General features: G+C 38.0%; 1 protein-coding gene across 1 annotated transcript; it reads right to left on the reverse strand.

Moving 5' to 3' along the window:
• Window positions 1-10,872: 10,872 nt before the first annotated feature.
• Window positions 10,873-14,153, reverse strand: LOC127121598 (protein MAIN-LIKE 1). The gene is made up of 4 exons (XM_051052060.1): window positions 13,460-14,153; window positions 12,362-12,525; window positions 11,614-12,276; window positions 10,873-11,517 (listed from the first exon to the last, which is right to left on the reverse strand). Exons 1-3 carry the CDS (start codon window positions 13,476-13,478, stop codon window positions 11,860-11,862), a joined length of 600 nt encoding a protein of 199 aa, XP_050908017.1. The 5' UTR covers window positions 13,479-14,153; the 3' UTR covers window positions 10,873-11,517; window positions 11,614-11,859.
• Between the last annotated feature and the right edge of the window lie 5,236 nt (window positions 14,154-19,389).

Consider the following 19,389-nt stretch of genomic DNA (forward strand, 5'->3'; position numbering starts at 1 on the left):
AGAAGTTTTCAAATCAAAACTAATAAAACGTCAGATATTACAGATAAGGGGGTTGGTTACACAGAGGGAAGGTGTTAGCACCCAAAGTGTCATAGGTATTCCTAGGAAGCCCTTTTTCTGTTCAAGTGATTTCGTCAAAATGATGTTTGGTAAAATATAGAGTGGGGGGTGAGAAAAGAGTTCATTAATGACATTTTTGTGTTTGACAAGACCTTCAGTCTTATGCCTACGTACCAACATAAAAATGAGGGATCAAAACCCCGTAGTTCATGATAAAAAAGTTCAAAGAAATTGGTGAATTGATTTTAATCAAAAGTTTAAAGGAAAAGGAACAAAAGGCCAAAGATTTGAATGGGGTTGTTAGTTTTGTTTGTCTTTTTGAAATTAAAGTCAATATGGTTAATTTCATTTACAAGTTTGATTTAAGAAAACTTTTAAAAATTCATTGGCATAAGGCCAAAGTTTCTAATCATAAAAACATGTCTAAGTTGGAAACAAAAACAAATAAGGTTTTGAAAAGAGGGAGAAATATGAAATTTAAGAAGTGGGAGGAGATGAAGGGACTATCCTATACAAAAATTAAAAGTTAAGGATTGAAAAGATCTGACCAATGGGATATAATCCAACAGACAAGAATGTCATATAGAAACCCATTTTCCTTTGGACTTTAGCAAGCAACAAGCATAAGAAATCCAAGAAATTATATAAAGACCAAGGCATCAAATAAAGATAGCCATAATATTCAAGCAAGCAATCCAAAAGCAAGCAGTCTTCAATGCATTAGATGGATCAGATGAAATATTCCTTGATCAACTCAAAAGAAATCATCAGACATCAATAATAATATTAGTATAACCATTAAGCACAAAGACAAAGTGATAGATGAATCAAGAGCACTCAAGGTATTGCATCAGATGAAAGGCATTGTCAAGAATAGCTCAGTCTTAAATAGTGGCATTGGCCAAGTCCTTTAGCATATGGAATGTTGCCTACTTCTAAGTCCAAAAGTTCAGATCAAATTCAACAGCCCACCAAGATGCTTTTTAGGGTTTTTGTTGTTATTAGGTGTTTTAAGTTCCTAAGACCATAATCAAAAACAAAGACAATCAAACAATAGATACAATCACAAGATATGGCTCCAACGAGCAAAGTGAAAAGGACTTGAAACATAAACAAGTTGCATGAAATGTAAATGGAAATGAATGATAAAGGTATGGAAATTTAAAGTGCATAAAGTAAATGACTTGAAACTAAAGCAACATTAACAAAAGGTTAGTCAATGGTTAGTCAAATGTTAGTGAAGAGTTTTAATTATTTAAGTCATTCTTTGGAGAACACTCAACCATTTATTCACAAGTATGAATCCATGAACCAAGACATCATACATGAGACGGGCTCCAACTTGGCCTTTTGTGGCATTGTGTGAAAACTTGGCCTTTTTCCAAGTTTTACAAGTTGGAGAACACTTAAGCATCTCACTTACAAGAATGTTATGCCTTACGGGACAAATTTAGCTCTATGTTAAGCAATCGTAATTTGACTTATGTAGAAGTCACAACTATTTGAGGTCGAGCAATAAAAATATAGGTGTTAATGCATGTTAGAGATTTGGTACAAAGAACCAAACTCCTAAAACATACCACACATTAAAAAAATGGGAAGGACCTATCTCAGTCAGACTCATGTTGATTCATCTTACACAAGGTCATTAATGAATCAACTAGCATTTAGACATTGGAGAAATCATTGGTCAATGATGGATTGGGGAAGAATAGGGATGAAGATGAAGAGGGAATGGGAAATAGAAATCCAAATTGATCATAGGAGGAATTTCATATGATAAATACTATCCATTCGTTTTGGGAGATGAAATATATATTTCATCAATCCCCTAAATCCAATAGGATTGGTCAAACAAAAGTCAAATCAACAATGATTAAGGCCAAACAGAAAGTCAAACATCACAAGACCAAATAAATGGCTCAACACAATTTTTAAACATTTATTCAATTAAAAAATCAAATTAAAAGTGAATTAAAATGCATTTTAAATGGACAAAACCTCAAATCCCTTCAAAACACCAAATAAATGGCCAAGGGATTTATCCTAGGTCAAACAAGGTCATAGGACCTTAGACAAAAAAATTCACAACTTTTGGAAAGTCATAAGTATTTTAAAATATTTAAAAATAAGTCAAAATTCATTTAATTCATGAAAAATATCAAAATTAATCCAAAAAATGTTTTTCATTCAAAATATGGAAGATGAAAATGTTTAAAGATTTTTGGTTAAAGTCCCATATTTTTGGGGTTAAAAATGAAATTTCTATGAATTAAACAAAATAAAAGGATTAAATGTAAAATCAGAAATTAAAAAGAAAATAGAAAAAACAAGGGCCATCAAATCTCCGTCATTAATTGAGGTGGCAGAACTGATGGCCAAACGCACGCGTTCCATGGTGCACTACAGTCAACACGTCACATGCTTGGTAATCAAAAGCAAGAGATCAGATTAAAATGTGAGAACAAGATTTTAGGGCCAGGAGATGTGCTAACGTACCACCGGAGGCCTAGCTCCGATCATCTTCTCTGGTGGACCTCACCGGACTGGTCCACCATCAAAGTTTATTAAAATAAAAAGTGGATACACTAATTTAAAGAGAAAAATCTCAGGAGCTCGAATCTGGCCTCAATTTCTCCTAATTCCAAATATATTGGAAGATACAAGGAATTGAATTTTGAGGTACACGATCTGGGTTGCTTCGATTTGACCTCAAAGCAACTTAATCTTGTTGCATACATTGGTAGGACTTCACCAATAAACAAGTAGAATAGTGGAGAATTGAGAGACAATCGAAGTTTTGAAAGTCTGGAAAAATCACCTTCGGGTTGCAGTGATTTGGCTTGATCTCGATGCAATTCCACTTGGTTCTTCCTCCTCTTTCTTGCAGTGATCAATTGAGATGAAAATGGCTATGAATTTTTGGAGTTCTTGTCCCCAAATAGAAGTGGAATCAAGAACTTGATTTTAATGAAATCCTCAAGAAATTCTATGGAATGGGGTTCTGGGATTGCTTGGCAAGGCTTGGGCAGAAAGGATCCTTCAAATTAAGGCCAATGAGTTCAATATATAGGCCATGGAAAGTGATATTCACACCATTTGAATATTTGAGGCAAAAATAGAAATCCAAGTGAATGGGTGCATGGGCATGTGTTAGGCCCAAAATGATCATTTCAAACCAATCCAATTCATGCACAAACGCTACTGATGTCATAACATGGAGCCATGCAAAGTTAAATGGAGTTTGAGATCAAAAGTTGCCAAAACAAGCCATGAGAAGAATCCATGTGCAAGTCCCTCAATTCTTATCCAAATGAGGTGATCTTGGATGCTTTGGAAAGGTGACATCAAGGGGAACAAATTTAATGTTGAACACTTTTCCATTTGGAGCTTTGGTCATGATTAACTTTGAGGTGGAAGTTAGAGAAATTAAACGTGGTTGAAACTTTTCTAAGTACAAAGTCAAATGACCACTTCTTCCACCTTGAATAACTTTTTCTATGAGCTTCAAATGAAAATAGTTCCTTCATCAAAGTTGTAAATATTTCATTCCTATTCAATTTGGTCACATATATGATATCATTTGGATTTGGCATGAGGGAGTTATGGATTTTAGAAGTTGAGGAAAATTGCTTGTTCAATGGTAATGACCCAAAATGTCCTATAATGTTTCCTCTTGGCATATGCCCTTGCAAGTAGAACTTGAAATTTCTCAAATAATTTTTTTTGGATAATACATACTTAATTTTATCATGGAACTTGTATGTTCTTCATATCATAAAAATTAAGCAAGTTATGATTCTTGTAAGTTGACCTCCTAACTAGGGCACAAACAAAATGACCTATAATCTTTCACCATAAAAAATGACTTTCCAAGCAAAATTAACTCTTGATGCCAACATGAAAGTTGTTTTTAATGTCATAAAGAGTAATGTTTCTCTTGTAATCATTTTCATATGACAAAAAGTGTAGGAGATAGGGTCTAGGGAACCCCAATTTTGACCAGTTGACTTTCTCTGGTCAACCTCCTTGAACCAACTAGCAACCTTGAAGTTCTCTTGATCTTTTGGGATAATGGAGGATCATATATGCATAAGATGATGTAAAATGGAGTATCCCTTTATATCTTTGGTCAATTGGTGAAGAAACTTGTTGAGGAAGTCACACAAGATACTGTAGCACCTCAAATTTGCCCCCCTCATTCATGCATTCATTTTAGGTCATTTAACATTTCATATTGCATTTCAGCAAAGTTCATCTGAATTACCTCTGGTCAACTTTGGTCTACTGAAGGTCAAATGGCTAGGGAATAACTTGAGTTACTTCCAACATGTTCAAATGAGGCCTATTCATCATTCGACATATTACTCTTGAAGGAACAAAGGTCCAGCGCACAGGTTACAAATTTGAACTATCATGCTCGCTAGGCGAGCAAAATGGTTCGCCTAGCGAGCCACCAGAGTCTGAACTGTCATGCTCGCTAGTCGAGCAAATTCTTCGCTAGGCGAAGCCCACGCGTTTTAAAAATAAAAAATATATATAACAGAAAGTCATGGGCTTGAGTTGCCCTCATTTTGAGCCCACAAAGCCACAAAAATCAGAGCATAAATTCTAATTTCATTGGAACAAAACCCTATTCTAACTAATTCAGAGCCGCCTCCAGAGACTGAAGAGAACGAATCTGCAGCAGCCTCCAAACAAATTCACTCGGACTCTGAGACTTTTCACTCTGACTCACACACTTATCACTTCCATCGCACACAAACCCTAGCCGTTGCATTGCAAACCCCAACTGTGCGATTCAATTTTGATCGATCTTCCCAATCAGGTATGCTCTATTTCCATTACTTTACGCTTTCAATCTGAAATTCCTGAAGCATGAGGTATTATGGTTGAATCCGGGAGAGTGTGTATAGTTAGGTTTTGCATATGGGTTTAGATGTGTATGAATGTGTAGAACAATGCCTTGAATGTTTAATCACTTCGCTTTTGAGATGGATACCATAGGGTTTGGGGTTCCTGAAATCGGACTGTTATCAAGGAAGAACCCAGAACCCGCAGGCATTCGCTAGCACCTCGCAAAGCGAAGCAGTAGCGATGATGACAGTAGCTTTTTTTTTCTTTCTATTTGCTCTCTAATCTGTTTTGTGTTTTGTTGTGACATGTTTTCTATTGCATCCGTGGACTGTTTACCTGACACTGTCGTTGTTATGTTTCTTTTGTGCAACTCTTGATTACACCCCATCTTGTTATTCTAACTTGTTTGTTGAGTTTTTGTGAGGGCTCATATGACTCCGGAAGAGATAGCTTGCTTGGTATTCCACTTTATTTGTGGGATACCATTTGGGAGATTTATTCTAATTACCTTGCTGACCTGTTTTCTTTGATGGTGCCAGCTTGAGAGATCTCTGGGTTTCTTGTTTCTTTAGTTGTTGTTACTTCGGATCTTTATCCGTGTGGTAGATCTTTTGATCTCTTTTACACTTTTCCCGCACTTCACCGCTTTCTTAGCTGGAAGACCTCGATAGGAGGCAATGTTTTTGTGTGTTTACTTTTGTGCCCAAAGACCTCCAAAAAGAGGCACCAGTGCTAAAGACCTCCATGAAGAGGCAATTGACGGATAAAAGGGATTAGTAGTCAATCCCCCGCTATTCAATATGTTGTTTGTTATGCTCACACTACGTGTCGATGCTTCAGAACAAAAGCCCAAGTTCTTTTGTCCGGTCGTCAGTGGAGAGGCTTCCATCTTCCTGAATCCCCACGCTTTGTCATGAGCTCACCCTGTCCAGGGTTAAGAGCTATGAGGTCTTATCCTCATTACCCTTTTGATCTGCTCACCCTGACGTTCAATGTCAGTGGTTAAGAGCCCATTTGATTACCTTTCCATGGCTTGTTTGTCGAGGTTGATATGACCCCTCTTGACTAAAGCCCTACCCATGTATGTTTGAGCCCCCTTGTTGGTGTGTTTACTCTATGCTATATGTTTTTTTGTGTGGTGTGATCGTCTCCCCATAGGATTGCTAGGCTTCGTATAGTCTCTCGTCTGCATGTCAATTAAGGTAACACGGTTCCTTCGTCTAGGACTTCCTTTTTGCATGAGCATTCCTAAAGCACAACAAATTCATTGATTTTTCTTCTCCTAAGAACACGTTAACTCCTTCTACTACAGGCGAGTAAGTCTCCAAAGGTCGAGCATCCGGTAGACTGCGTAGTAACGTCGTTCATCTAAAAAACACAAAACAAACAAAAATAGGTTAGCCGAGCTACGGTGCTCTGATTCTCAATCCTTCTTGAGATACGTATGCAGCAGGGTAGGGCCTGTGCGAGCAATAACTCTTTTTTTCCCCTACTTTGATTTTCTCTCTTTCGCATCGCATATAGGACCTTTTATACACACACTTTAGACATAAATAGCAAGCGTGGATCCTGTGGAGTACCACAGACGTGAAGGGGTGCGATAACCTTCCCTTCACGTAACCGGCCCCCTTACTCGGTTTTCTTTGGTTCGAAACTTTGTTTTATCCGTTCCCTCTTGGTTATGCAGTACTACCTTTCCCTCCTCTTGGGATAAAAGTACATAGCTGGCGACTCTACTCTTTTTCCGCGCCACTCTTTTTCGCGTTTGTACTTGGATTCGGGAAATCCGGGGAGCGACAGATACCTAGATGAATTAGGGCTTCCAAGGCAAACAAGCTTCAAACTCTTGATGAATTCTTGACCAAAATAACAAATAATGAACATAGGGTTACATATATTTTGCTTATAACCAATGTGGACTTTTTCTTGATTGATCTCTTGCCATTGGGGTCTCAAACCCTAGTTGTGAGCTTCAGAAGGCACAGGTGGACACACACACTACCTACAAAAATAACAAAGCTACACATAAACATATTTTTGGTATTTTGGTTAGTAAAATAAATAAAATAAATTATGATACAATCAAAAGTGCTTGGTGATCTCTCCCAATGCAAACCCAATGAATGAGGGATAAGGAGGATCCCAAGGTGTGATCCCTATCGTACCTTAAAATTTGCCCTCCTCTTTTTTTTCACCTGACCTTTGACTTGAGATTCCTCTTCGCCATTCATATGCATCATGAATTCATATTAACACATTCTCATGAACATCATAGATTCAAAGTTTGTGAATAATAAAAAAACTCGACTTTGCATGAAGTTCGTGACATTTGCTCATCATTGGGGCAAAACCCTAACTCTTTAATCTTTGATCTTTGGTTCAAGAAGACATCTAGACATAGCATGACATCGAAACCCTACATCTTGATGCTTATAGACCACATGGCTTGCTTTGAGATATTAGAAACCCTAATTGTGTTTCATAGCATTGGTCATTTCAAAAAAGATCCATAATCATCTAATTATTTTTTTCAAATCGAGTTTGGAAGTTTTAAATTACTTCAAAGTGATTTTTGGATTTTAAATTAATTTTTCAAATTAATGTTAGAAATTCAAATTGATTTTGTAAATTCAAATTGACTTTAAAAAGCCAAACTAATTTTATAAATCCAATTAATTTTTAAAATTCAATTGGATTTTAGGAAATTCAAATTAAGTTTTACTATTGGGCCATTGGTTGTTATTAAGTCCATCCATTCATCATTCATTTTACAATTAGAAAATGAAAATTTTACCTTGTACCCCTACAGTTAGCCTCATACCCCTACAATTTTTTAAAAATTCTCATTCTACCCTTAATTGGTTTTAACCAATTTACCATTTCATTTTTACCATTCAGTTGAAAATTTCAGAAATTACACTTTCACATCCCTTGCACCGGAACTCCTGCAAAAAGACTTCCGGTATGTATTTTTCCCAAACTGGAAGACTTCAAAAATGACTTCCGGAACACACAAAGCAATGAACCGGAAGACTTCACGAGAGAGTTTCAGTTCAGTCAGAAAGAAGTTACAAACTGGAACACTTATTGAAAGAGTTCCAGTAAACAAATTTACACATACCGGAACTCTTTGAAGAAGTGTTCCGATTTATGTAAATTTGTTTACCGGAACTCTTTCAAGAAGTGTTCCGGTTTGCTTTTTTTTTTTTTAATCTGTTTTTTATTTTGCAGGAATGGAAAATCTTTCCCAAATATGTGTAGATACTACTGATGCGTTTATAACGACTGAAAGATTTGGTACACGTGAAGAGGTTATTAGATGGATTAAAGAGGTTGGAATCGATAATAAAGTAACTGTTATTATCAGTCGTTCAGATACTGAAACAGGGAAGAGAGGGAGAAGTAACAAATTAATATTTGGTTGTGATAAAGGTGGGAAACACAAGAGGACTGATAGTGGTACCCAAAGTGCGTCCAAGAAATGTGGATGCCCGTTTAAAATCAGGTCGACTCCGACGAAAGATGGATCTGGTTGGAAGATTGATGTAAAATGTGGGTTACATAATCATGATTTACCTGATAGATTAGAAGGTCATTCGTTTATCGGTAGGTTGACCACATATGAGAAGCAACATGTCGCTGATTTGACAAAGAGACATGTACCCCCTAGACACATATTGCTTTCCTTGCAAGAGCGAGATCCTGAGAATGTCACTCGGATTATGCAAGTATACAAGCATAAGAGTGTGATATAAAAAGAGATAAGAGGTCCTAGGAGTGAGATACAACATCTGTTTAAGCTTATTGAGGATGCAGGCTATGTCTATTGGAGTAGAAAAAAGGATGATTCGGAAGTGGTGAGAGAGATATTTTGGGCACATCCTGATTTAGTTAAGTTGTTGAATATTTTTCCGATTGTGTTAGTTATGGATAACACCTACAAGACAAACAAATATAGACAACCTTTGTTTGAAATTGTTGGCATGACATCGACCGAGTTGACTTTTGCTGTTGCATTTGCGTATATGGAGTCTGAGTAGACAGAGAATTTTTGCTGGGTATTGGAGAAACTAAAAGAGTTGTTTGTGAAGAAAGACATGTGTCCACAAGTGATTTTGACAGATAGAGATCTTGCTTTGATGAAAGCAATTGAAATTGTGTTTCCCAGGTCGATTAATTTGCTATGTAGATTTCACATTAACAAAAATGTTGGTGCCAAATGCAAATAACATGTGGTGAATGACCTGCAAAAGACGATAGACACATTATGGATGGAAGTTGTTTGGGCTAGTGATGAGGTTGAGTATGGTCAACGGTTGCATCAACTTGAGCAAGCATGTGTTGATTATAATGGATTTATTAATTATGTGAAAGACACATGGTTGACTCCACATAGGCATAGATTTGTTGGAGCATGGATTAATCGAGTGCTACATTTGGGTAACACAACGACTAATCGGTACGTCTTATAATTTTTTAAGTGTTATTTTTATATGTGATATTATTTCTCTGTATTTTTTATGTGTTATTTTCAATATTTTTAGGGTTGAATCTGCTCATTGGAAGTTAAAGCAGATGTTAGGAAATAGTATAGGTGACATGGTCAAATATTGGGAAGCCATGAATAACAACTTGAGGTTACAACTGGGAAACATTAGAGCTTCTTTTCAAAAGAGTTTTTACGAAGTTGAGCACGCGCACATAAGTCCCTTTTATGGTTATTTGTGTGGTTCCGTATCTCGAGCTACTTTGAGACGTATTGCTGAAGAGTTATTGAGAGTTGATTATGTTTGAACTAACAGGCAAATATGTGGTTGTACTCTTAGAACATCTTATGGGTTACCTTGTGCTTGTCAGTTAGGAAGATACACACTAGGTGGTATACCGATACCCATTGATGTTGTTCATGTTCATTTGAGGAAACTAACTATGGAAGTTGAGTTAGAGGTAGGTGAAGATGATGGATCAGAGGTGGATATGACTTGTGCAATGGATAAATTGTGGAGACGATTTAGGTCATTAGATGTTATTGGGAAAAGGGTATTAAAGAGTAGGGTATGTGAAATAGCATACCCAACAATGACTCCATTGTGTCCACCACCTGAGAAACTAAAAACCAAAGGAGGAGTGAAGAAGAAAGGGAAAAAACCAGCATGATATGATGTTTATAGGGACTTTTCGTATCATGAGTATGTTGATAAGGCATCTCAATCTTCACAAAGGCAATCTCAACCATCACAGACTTCGAAGAAGTTGAAATTATCAAAGAAGCAACCACAATTCATTCTTCAATTTCCTAATCATATTAGGTCATACATTGAAGATGTAGTTAATGTTGAATCAGATGGTAATTGTGGATTTAGAGTCATTGCATCATTGCATGGATATGGTGAGGATGGTTGGCCAATGGTTCGCAGAGAGTTGGGGTTGGAAATAATAGACAAGGATAGGTCAACTTTGTATGACAAGTTATTTTCTAATCGGTTGTCAGAAGTGAGAGAATCTTTGATGATAGAATCCTTTGGTTCACAGCCACCTGAAAAATGGTCGAGTCTACCAGATATGGGTTACTTGATAGCGAATCGTTATAATGTTGTACTTGTCTGTTTAGGCAATCCGTGCATGACTTTCTTTCCGATGACAAGTTCAAATTCACCAAATGTCTCTATTTATTGCATTGGTTTTATTAACCACAATCATTGGGTTCGGGTACGCATTGGTTTTGTTAATATTTTAATTATTTCACTTAATATTTTATATGACTTAATATTTTAATTATTTTACTTTATCAAATTAACATGAAAGAGGGGTTTCCATTGCCACCGGTCACATTAGATTGGAGGAAATATCGTTCTCATACAACAACTACTTGGATGTTAGGATTTGCAGGATGTATGCAACATTGGCAATTACTTACACCTGTATTAGCATGAATATGTACTCAAAACATAAATATGTAATCAAAACATGAATTTTATATTATGTCTATTATATTCAGTTCTAAAACTTAATACATAAATCAATGTGAACGAGAAATATGCAAAGCTTCAAATAAATCAGCAAACTGTGGATCTTCCTCTTCGGCATTAACCTGTCTCAGATAGCGATGAATCAATGTAGATACACGAGCCCAATCAGGATCAGATGGTCCGGCGTCATATATAGGAACTGGTACCTCTCTTGGATCGTCACGATGGGGAGGGACCAACCGTGGATGCGAAACACAATAATACCACTCCAGATAACCATCTTCTATATCAGATGGAGTGGTGGCCAGGGTAGATGGACCGATCACAGCGATAACACTCTGATGGTAACTAATCCAATCAACATCAAGTATGGAACAACTGTTTCACCCCACTCCAAACAGCCCTTGTAAAGACATATCTCATCAAATAGACGTCATGCTTTATGATCCTCAAATGGACGCCATATGACGTCGGCAGGTGTCAGCTCGTCCAAAATAGGTCGTAAATCATCAACCTTCAGGACTCCTTGCCTATACGACCATCTCATCGCTCGGGGAAGACCACAGTTATCAGCAGGTTTTCAATTCTCCCCTCTTTTTCCAACAATTGGAAAGTATTCGTGAATCCAGCACTGTTACAAAATACAAACATAATAAATAAAATAAATTAAGTTAACATATTTTATAAAATGAATCCAACACTTAATAAACAAAATTAAATTATATACCTATAGGAGAGTAGGATATCCACCGAACTGTTTGCAACTGTACATGGACGCATCTCCAAGATATCTGTATAGAGTAACTAGTGCAGCTGCTCCCTAACTATATCCTAAACATCTATCCAAGTCCGTAAACAGGAGGAGGTATCGTGCCTCTACAAGTGTAAAGGTCTTATCGGCAAATATGGTGGAACCCACCAACATCAATAGATATGCTCTGGTCGCATATGCCCAGCTGGAAGCAGCTCTATGCTATACGAATAAATCGTATAACCACTTCAACTTGTAATACGAACCCCTGGAGCTACAGACATGTGACTGTGCCTCACCCTGTGACACTCCTAGGTAGTCAACAACTACCTCTTCCGTCACATCCTGAGGGCTCCAGAAGATACCCCTGATGGGCAAATGAAGCAGACATGAGACATCATCCAAAGTAATGCTCATTTCACCAAACGACATGTGAAATGAAGATGTCTCTAGATGCCATCTTTCCACAAATGCAGAGACAAGATTTGTGTTTATCTTGTTCAGACTGGTTCTTTGAAGTGAAGATAAACCAGATCTAGATACCCAACTCTCCATCTGTGGTGGAAGAACCAATGGAACCCTAGATGTCAACTTCAGTCCATGTCCAGCAACCTTCGACTCTTTCTTTGGACCTCTTTCCTAAAAACAATTAAAACACATATTAGAAAACACAATATAAAATATTCAACTATTATTCATTTTCAAATATATCTCGTTTATTTACCTCACCGAACAATAAATGTCGAGCAACATGATGCTCGTACTTCACCAAAAGAGACGAATCGTACGGCCCTCCTGGATGTCCAGCCGGCTCAGCTGCAGATGAAGATGCGCCCCGGTCTAACGTGCGGACTGGAATCCTACCATCTGCACCTCGTCTTCGAACCACTGCAAAAATTTTTTTAAAAAAAATTATTAAAAATTATAAAATAAAATACGCACCGGAACACTTCAAAGAAGAGTTCCGGTGAATTAAAAAAAAAGGATGACTACCGGAACACTTTTTAAAAGAGTTCTGGTTTAGACCATCCAAACCGGAAGTCTTTAAGAAAGACTTCCGTTATACAACAAACCAAACCGGAAGACTTTCTAAAAGACTTCCGGTTCAGTGCCCCCAAAAGGCAACAAACTGGAACTCTTTAGACATGTGTTCCGGTATACATTACGTGAACCAGAAGACTTACTCTGAGTGTTCCGGTTTACAATGCCAAAAAATGAAAAATTTGCTTTCTGAAAGTCTTCAGACGAAAATGATAAAAAAATTTAGAAATGAAAAATATACCCTATTTATATGAGGGTATTTTGATAAAAAAAAATTAAATGTAAGGGTGTGGGTACAATTGTAGGGGTACTTGTAGGGGTAGGGGTACGGGGTAAAGTTTTCTTAGAAAATCCAGCATAAGTTTATCAAGCCCAAACGCATAAGTCCAGGTCCATAAACTGTACCTATTACCATAACCAAACAAGATAGGAATGAATGCACATGAATTGGGAAAGTTGCGAAAGACAACCGGAAACGGCATCAAAATGCAGGTGCTATAAAGCATAACCAAACGCAGGCAAAATGAGATCGATACGGAAGCCAAAAGGAAAACGCAGCAAATTGCAGTAAAATAAAACGTGACCTGCATATAACAATTCATACCAATTCCCTTCTCTAACCACTTTCAATATCTAATCTAACAAATTATTAACCAATTTTCATAACTAACAATGCAACAACATAACGGTTCTTCACGGTGTTGAAGGCATAACAGATTTGCATAGAAGAAGTTAACGGAAACGATCGAAATTAACAGAACAGAAGCATATATAAGCTCACACTGCATTTCATTCTTCATTGTTGCAGAAAACTCAGATTCGTGAGTTCTTCTTCTTTCAACTCTCTCCTCGCTTGAACCGCCGCTATCTCCTTCTCCACGACAAAACCATCTCTCCTCTGCGACGCATCAACACGCCACCGAAACATAAGACGCAAACACACGCAATTGAATTCATCCCATCAACAACTTCCAATATTCCATTATCCTACATCAAGCTCAGCTCAGAATCAAAGAAGAGGAAAGAGTAGAGTAAGAAAAGAGAAGAAGAAGCATAGGTGAAAGATTAAAAGAAGCGAAGGATTCGTGCCGAGTTTGGTCGCCTCGAGTTTGGTCGCCTCGTCGAAACGGTAAGTGTCCGTTCTTGCTCCAATCCATTTTACCGTTTGAACTAAATTCTTGAAGTCCAAACGATGTCACGATGAAGATTACATAACGCGAAGGTGATTGAATCCACCGTAGCGGACGAATATAGAAGCCAAGAAACATTCGCGCACGGTTGTCTGATCCGAATTCGCTCTTCTGGATTCGCGAACAATGGGAATTTATGACGAACACGCGATGCAACGGCATAGAGCGCCACCGGATTCCAATATGCATAAAGCGTACTCTTCGACTTTTTTCCAGCTTTTCTACTTAAGTGCTTTTGCAATCGCAACTTCTGTTCCTTCAAATGAGGCTTGTGCGTTTGGCTGAGTACATGTGCACACTGGCCTTCTTAGCATCGGTTGGGTTGTGTTTGAGGCTAAGGCCCAATTGACTTATTTCATTTTCACCACACATAACGAGCCCACACCTCCCTCTGTTTGGATAAGGCAGATGTTCTTGGGCCCTCATATGGGCCAGCACCTTCTTAATGTTATATTAATTATGCACTTAATCATTTTTAGGTTAATTTCTTGTGATTAACTAGATTTTTATTAGAGGTTAACTATGGAGTTATACGAATAATTAGATTTTTTGAATTAGAATTTTAGGCTAATTAGAATTTAGATAATTAGGTTTTAAAGCTTAATCAGGTTAATAAGGTTTTAGAATTTCTAGAATAAATTAGAATTTTAGAATTAATTTCCGGAGTTAACTAGATTTTATGTGGTTTTTTTACCGAGATAACCCAGTTTTTCGAAAAAATTCCCAAAATACCCCAGTTTTCAGCGAAATTCCCAATCTACCCCACTTTTAGGAGGAGGCGTCAATTGAATTGGCGACTCCTCTTAAAAATTGCAAGGAGGCGCCAATTGGATTGGCTAGGGCAGGTGCCCTAGCCAATCCAATTGGCGCTTATGTGTAATTTTTAAGAGGAGGCGCCAATTCAATTGGCGACTCCCTTAAAAAAGCCTCAAATGACAAAACCTCCAACATGAAAGTTGTAGATATTTTCAAGATAATGAATTTGGATATGGATTTTGCATCATTTGGATTTTTTATGAGAAAGTTATGGGCAGTTGAAGTTGGACATCTGATTTTTTCAACTGTTATCTGACCTATAATGTTTTGTATTATCGCATGTGTTTCTTTTAGAATTATGAAACTTTGTCCAACATAACAATTGAAGTAGACATCTCAAAGTTTGCAATGGACTTAGTCCCACCTCAAAATAATTAAAAATGAGTGAGTTAGGTCCTTGCGAAGTTGACCCAAAATTAGAGTTTCTGTCAAAACATGTGTATGTGAATTTTGCCAAAAGGGACCAACTTCAAGCCCTTCTGTTTGAATGATAAAAGCCTAAAATGACAAAACCTTCAACATAAAAGTTGTAGATCTTTTCAAGACAATGAATTTGGACTAAAATTTTGCATCATTTGCATTTTTTTTTAGAAAGGTATGGGCACCTGAACTTGGACTCTTTGACATTTCAATTGTTATGTGGCCTATAATGTTTTGTATTATCATATGTGTTTATTTTAGAATTATGAAATTTTGTCCAACATATCAATTTAAGTAGACATCTCAAACTTTCCAATTCACTTTGTCCCACCTCAAAATCATAAAAAATGAGTGAGTTAGGTCGTTAGGTAGTTGACCCAAAATTAGGGTTTCAGTCAAAACATGTGTATGTGAATTTTGCCAAAATGGAGTTTAGACAAAGAAACCTAATGTTTGGAGTTTACACAAAGATAAATTTGATATAATACGACTTGATATTAATAAAATTTGGAGTTTACACAAAGAATCCTAATGGTGATGACCGGGATCACCTAACCGACCTCCGGTCCCACATCCCCTAGCTACCCTAACCCTTGGCCCTAACCCACGTTGACGATTCTGCACTGGTGTTTGTTCATCTGAGGGGCCAGGAGCGTCATTACCTCCTACAGGAGAAGATCCGTTGAGGTATTCAGCCAACTCAGCATAGTCTTCAGTATTCAATGATGGTGTACCGGCGTAGCTGAGCTCATGACCCATGCCAGAGAAGTTGGGGTGTGGTTGACTCATGGATGGGCGACCGGGACGGTTGAAGGGAGACATGGGTGTGAATGATGCGTCTAGGAAAGGTTGGAAAGGTTGTTGGGGTGTTTGGAAGAGATAGGGTTGTGGGATGTTTTGGTTTTGTGATGTTTGGGCTTCTTGGCTATGGTAGGAGGAGGGGCGGTTAGTGTTTTGGCTAAGGCGACTTTGGTAGGGTGATGGTGTGGGTGCGAAGCGATGTTCGGTCTGAGGTTGATGGTCCATTTGTTGGTGGTGGTATGGGGTATGTTCTTGGTATTGGGGTTGGGTGAATGACATGTTTTGGTTGTATGTTTGTGTGTTTGTGGAACGGAAAGTTTAACAGATAGGTGGTTGTGAGTAACTGGGCTGAGAATGTTGTTGGGGGTTAGATGTTGATCCTTCTTGTGTGTAACTTGTCTGGCGTGGGTCGTAGAGGTACATATCATCGGCGATGAATTGAAATCCAACCGATCTGTACCAAGCCATATAAGTACGACTTGGTTTTACCTCATTTGGCATGACTGCGTCAGTTAAGACATGGTCATGACGGTGCTTCCACTTGCGACACTCTGATCTTGTGAAGGTTTGCCAAGGGTTGAAGTTCCATTGGTCGTTCACTTTACGCATATGCCATTCTCCTAGGCTAGCTGGGGGATCTGGGATATTCTGGACCATACCAAACTGCAGCTTCACACGATCGGTGTTGTGCATCTCCACAGTTGTGAACCGTATTATCGGTGTGCATGCTGTCCATACGGATGCGTCTTCAGCGTTGACCTCATGGTCATGATCCAGATTAAGGTATGGATGCCAAATGAACTGAAATGTTAAAGAAGATAGGATTTTAATGAATGTAGAAAAAGTCAACATAATATGATGAAATAATGAAGTTATTTTGCTTACGTCTGTCGGTCGAAGGTGATCCAACAGGTTGTGATACTGAGTAATACAGTGTCTCGGGCATCTGCTGTAACTCATACCACGTGCCGACCATCTACACCAAAAAGTTAAAATAAATTAGTTTGAGGTAATAAATTTTAAGGAAGTAAGTAAAGATATAGCAATTAAAACAACTTACTTTTTTGCATATGGAAAAGTGAAAGGGTTGTTATTGACCGGTGCTAGAGACGGTAGTCTTGACCAACCCCATGCTTGTAGCAAAACAGCATATCCAGAAAATGTAGATGTGTCTTTGTGGGAGTTTTTGCACAACGAACTATAGAGATAGGCTAGACAAGCGGATCCCAACTGTAACTACCTATTCTATCTTCATGTCTAAGTAGAGGTAAGTACATAATATGCATGCTAGAACCACTACCTTCGGGAAATAAAAAGGATCCTATTAACAACATAATGTAACACCTAGTTTTTATTATTCGAGCATCTTCGGTAGAATGCTCATCTAAATATAAACTATTATAATATGACTTTAGGCGTGAGAGTAGTATACCTTGACCTCTAGCATTATCATCTAACAAATCAGTTTCTAAAAGCTCCATGCAAATTGAATTTGCATAGTTGGTCTTACCATTAACAACTTTGCCTTCAATTCGTAGTCCTAAAAGCATGTAGACGTCTTCCAACGTCACGGTACACTCACCGGTTGGAAACCAAAATGTGTGTGTCTCTGGCCTCCATCTTTCACATAAGGCTAGAATGAACTTGTTATCTATAGACCAAGACATAATCTTGCTAATATGACCAAAACCGGCGAGTTCAACATAAGGTTGAATCATCGGGTCCATTGGGACAAATTCGTGGACTCGAGTTTGAAACCTTGATACATCCTATAATAGAAATAATATAACACTTGACTAAGTTGGTATTTCAAAATAAAATGGGGTTGGTGAAGATGAAAGATAAAAAGTTCACAAAAGAAAAAACTTACATATGTTGCGATGTTTGCAACTGTTCCTCTGTGTGCTTCGCCCATTGTGAGTAAAGACATATTGTTGGGGAGTTGGTGTAGATGAAATTGGAAGATGTTGTTGAAGATGAAATTGTAAAAGAAGTATTGTAGAGGAAGTAGTGAGAATGTTGGTGTGGAAGTAGTGTTGAGGGAGTGGATGTATTTATAGGCAAATGATGCAGATGATGCACAATGGCCAGATGAACTCAACCCAGAAGCAGAAGTAGAAGTCGACGTTGTTGATGAAGAAGAAGAGGAGACCGAGATACAGGTTGATCACATGCTGAACAACGACGATGAAGATGATGATCAACCACCACCAATACCTCCTAGTCATGTCTACAATCCGCCTCAACATATGACAAATATGGATCTTCACGACGATGAAACATCTGACAGTGTCTTCTATAATTCGTATCCGAGACCAGTAGGCGAATTAAAGGTGGGAGACATGTTTCGTACCAAAGAAGAATGTGTTCTGGCAATAAAAAAATTCCACATGAACAACTTTGCTGACTTTACAGTGAAACGCACTGATTCTAGAAGGTATGTTATCGAATGTCGTAACATGCTTTGTAAGTTTCGTTTGGCTGCGTCTTACAAGAAGAAAAATGACTCTTGGGAGATCGCTTCAATAGACCCACCGCACAGTTGCATTGCAACTAACGTTGAACAAGATCACCGTAAACTGAGCACAACTTTGATATGTCAAGACATTCTGCCATTGGTAAATAAAGACCCATCAGTGAAGGTGAGTATAATTATATCCCATATCCGAACAACATATAATTATACTCCATCTTACAAGAAAGCATGGATTGCGAGGACAAAAGCTGTTGAACAGGTTTTCGGCAACTAGGAGGATTCATTCAAGGAATTGCCATGGTTTTTATGGGCACTAAAAACATATGTCCCAGGAACTGTGGCAATTATGGAGACAGTGCCAGCAATGATGCCAGACGGAACCTGTGCTACAGGTAATAGAATATTTCACCGTCTCTTTTAGGCATTTGACCCTTGCATCAAAGGTTTCGCTTTCTACAAACCTATCTTGCAAATTGATGGCACTTGGTTATACGGAAAATACAAGGGTACTTTGCTCATGGCGATTGCACAAGACGGTAACAACAATGTCTTTCCCATTGCCTTTGCTCTTGTTGAAGGTGAAACGGCTGGTGGATGGGGTTTCTTTCTTCGACATCTCAGAACGCATGTGGCTCCACAAGCCAATCTATGTTTGATTTATGATAGACATGCTTCCATTGAGAGTGCCTACAACAACCATGACAACGGATGGCATGATCCTCCTTCTACACATGTCTACTGTATCAGACACATTGCACAAAACTTCATGCGTGCTATAAAAGATAAGAATCTTTGCAAGAAGGTGGTGAATGCTGGGTATGCTTTAACCCAACCGTCATTTCAATATTATCGTGATGAAATTAGACTGTCTAATAAAGACGCAGGGAGATGGATAAATAACATACCAGTAGAACAGTGGACAAGAGCATTTGACGGTGGTTGTCGATGGGGCCACATGACAACAAACATTGTGGAATGCATGAACAGGGTTTTCAAAGGAATTCGAAA

The sequence above is a fragment of the Lathyrus oleraceus genome, chromosome 1, assembly GCF_024323335.1.
Source record: "Lathyrus oleraceus cultivar Zhongwan6 chromosome 1, CAAS_Psat_ZW6_1.0, whole genome shotgun sequence".
NCBI lineage: Eukaryota > Viridiplantae > Streptophyta > Magnoliopsida > Fabales > Fabaceae > Lathyrus > Lathyrus oleraceus.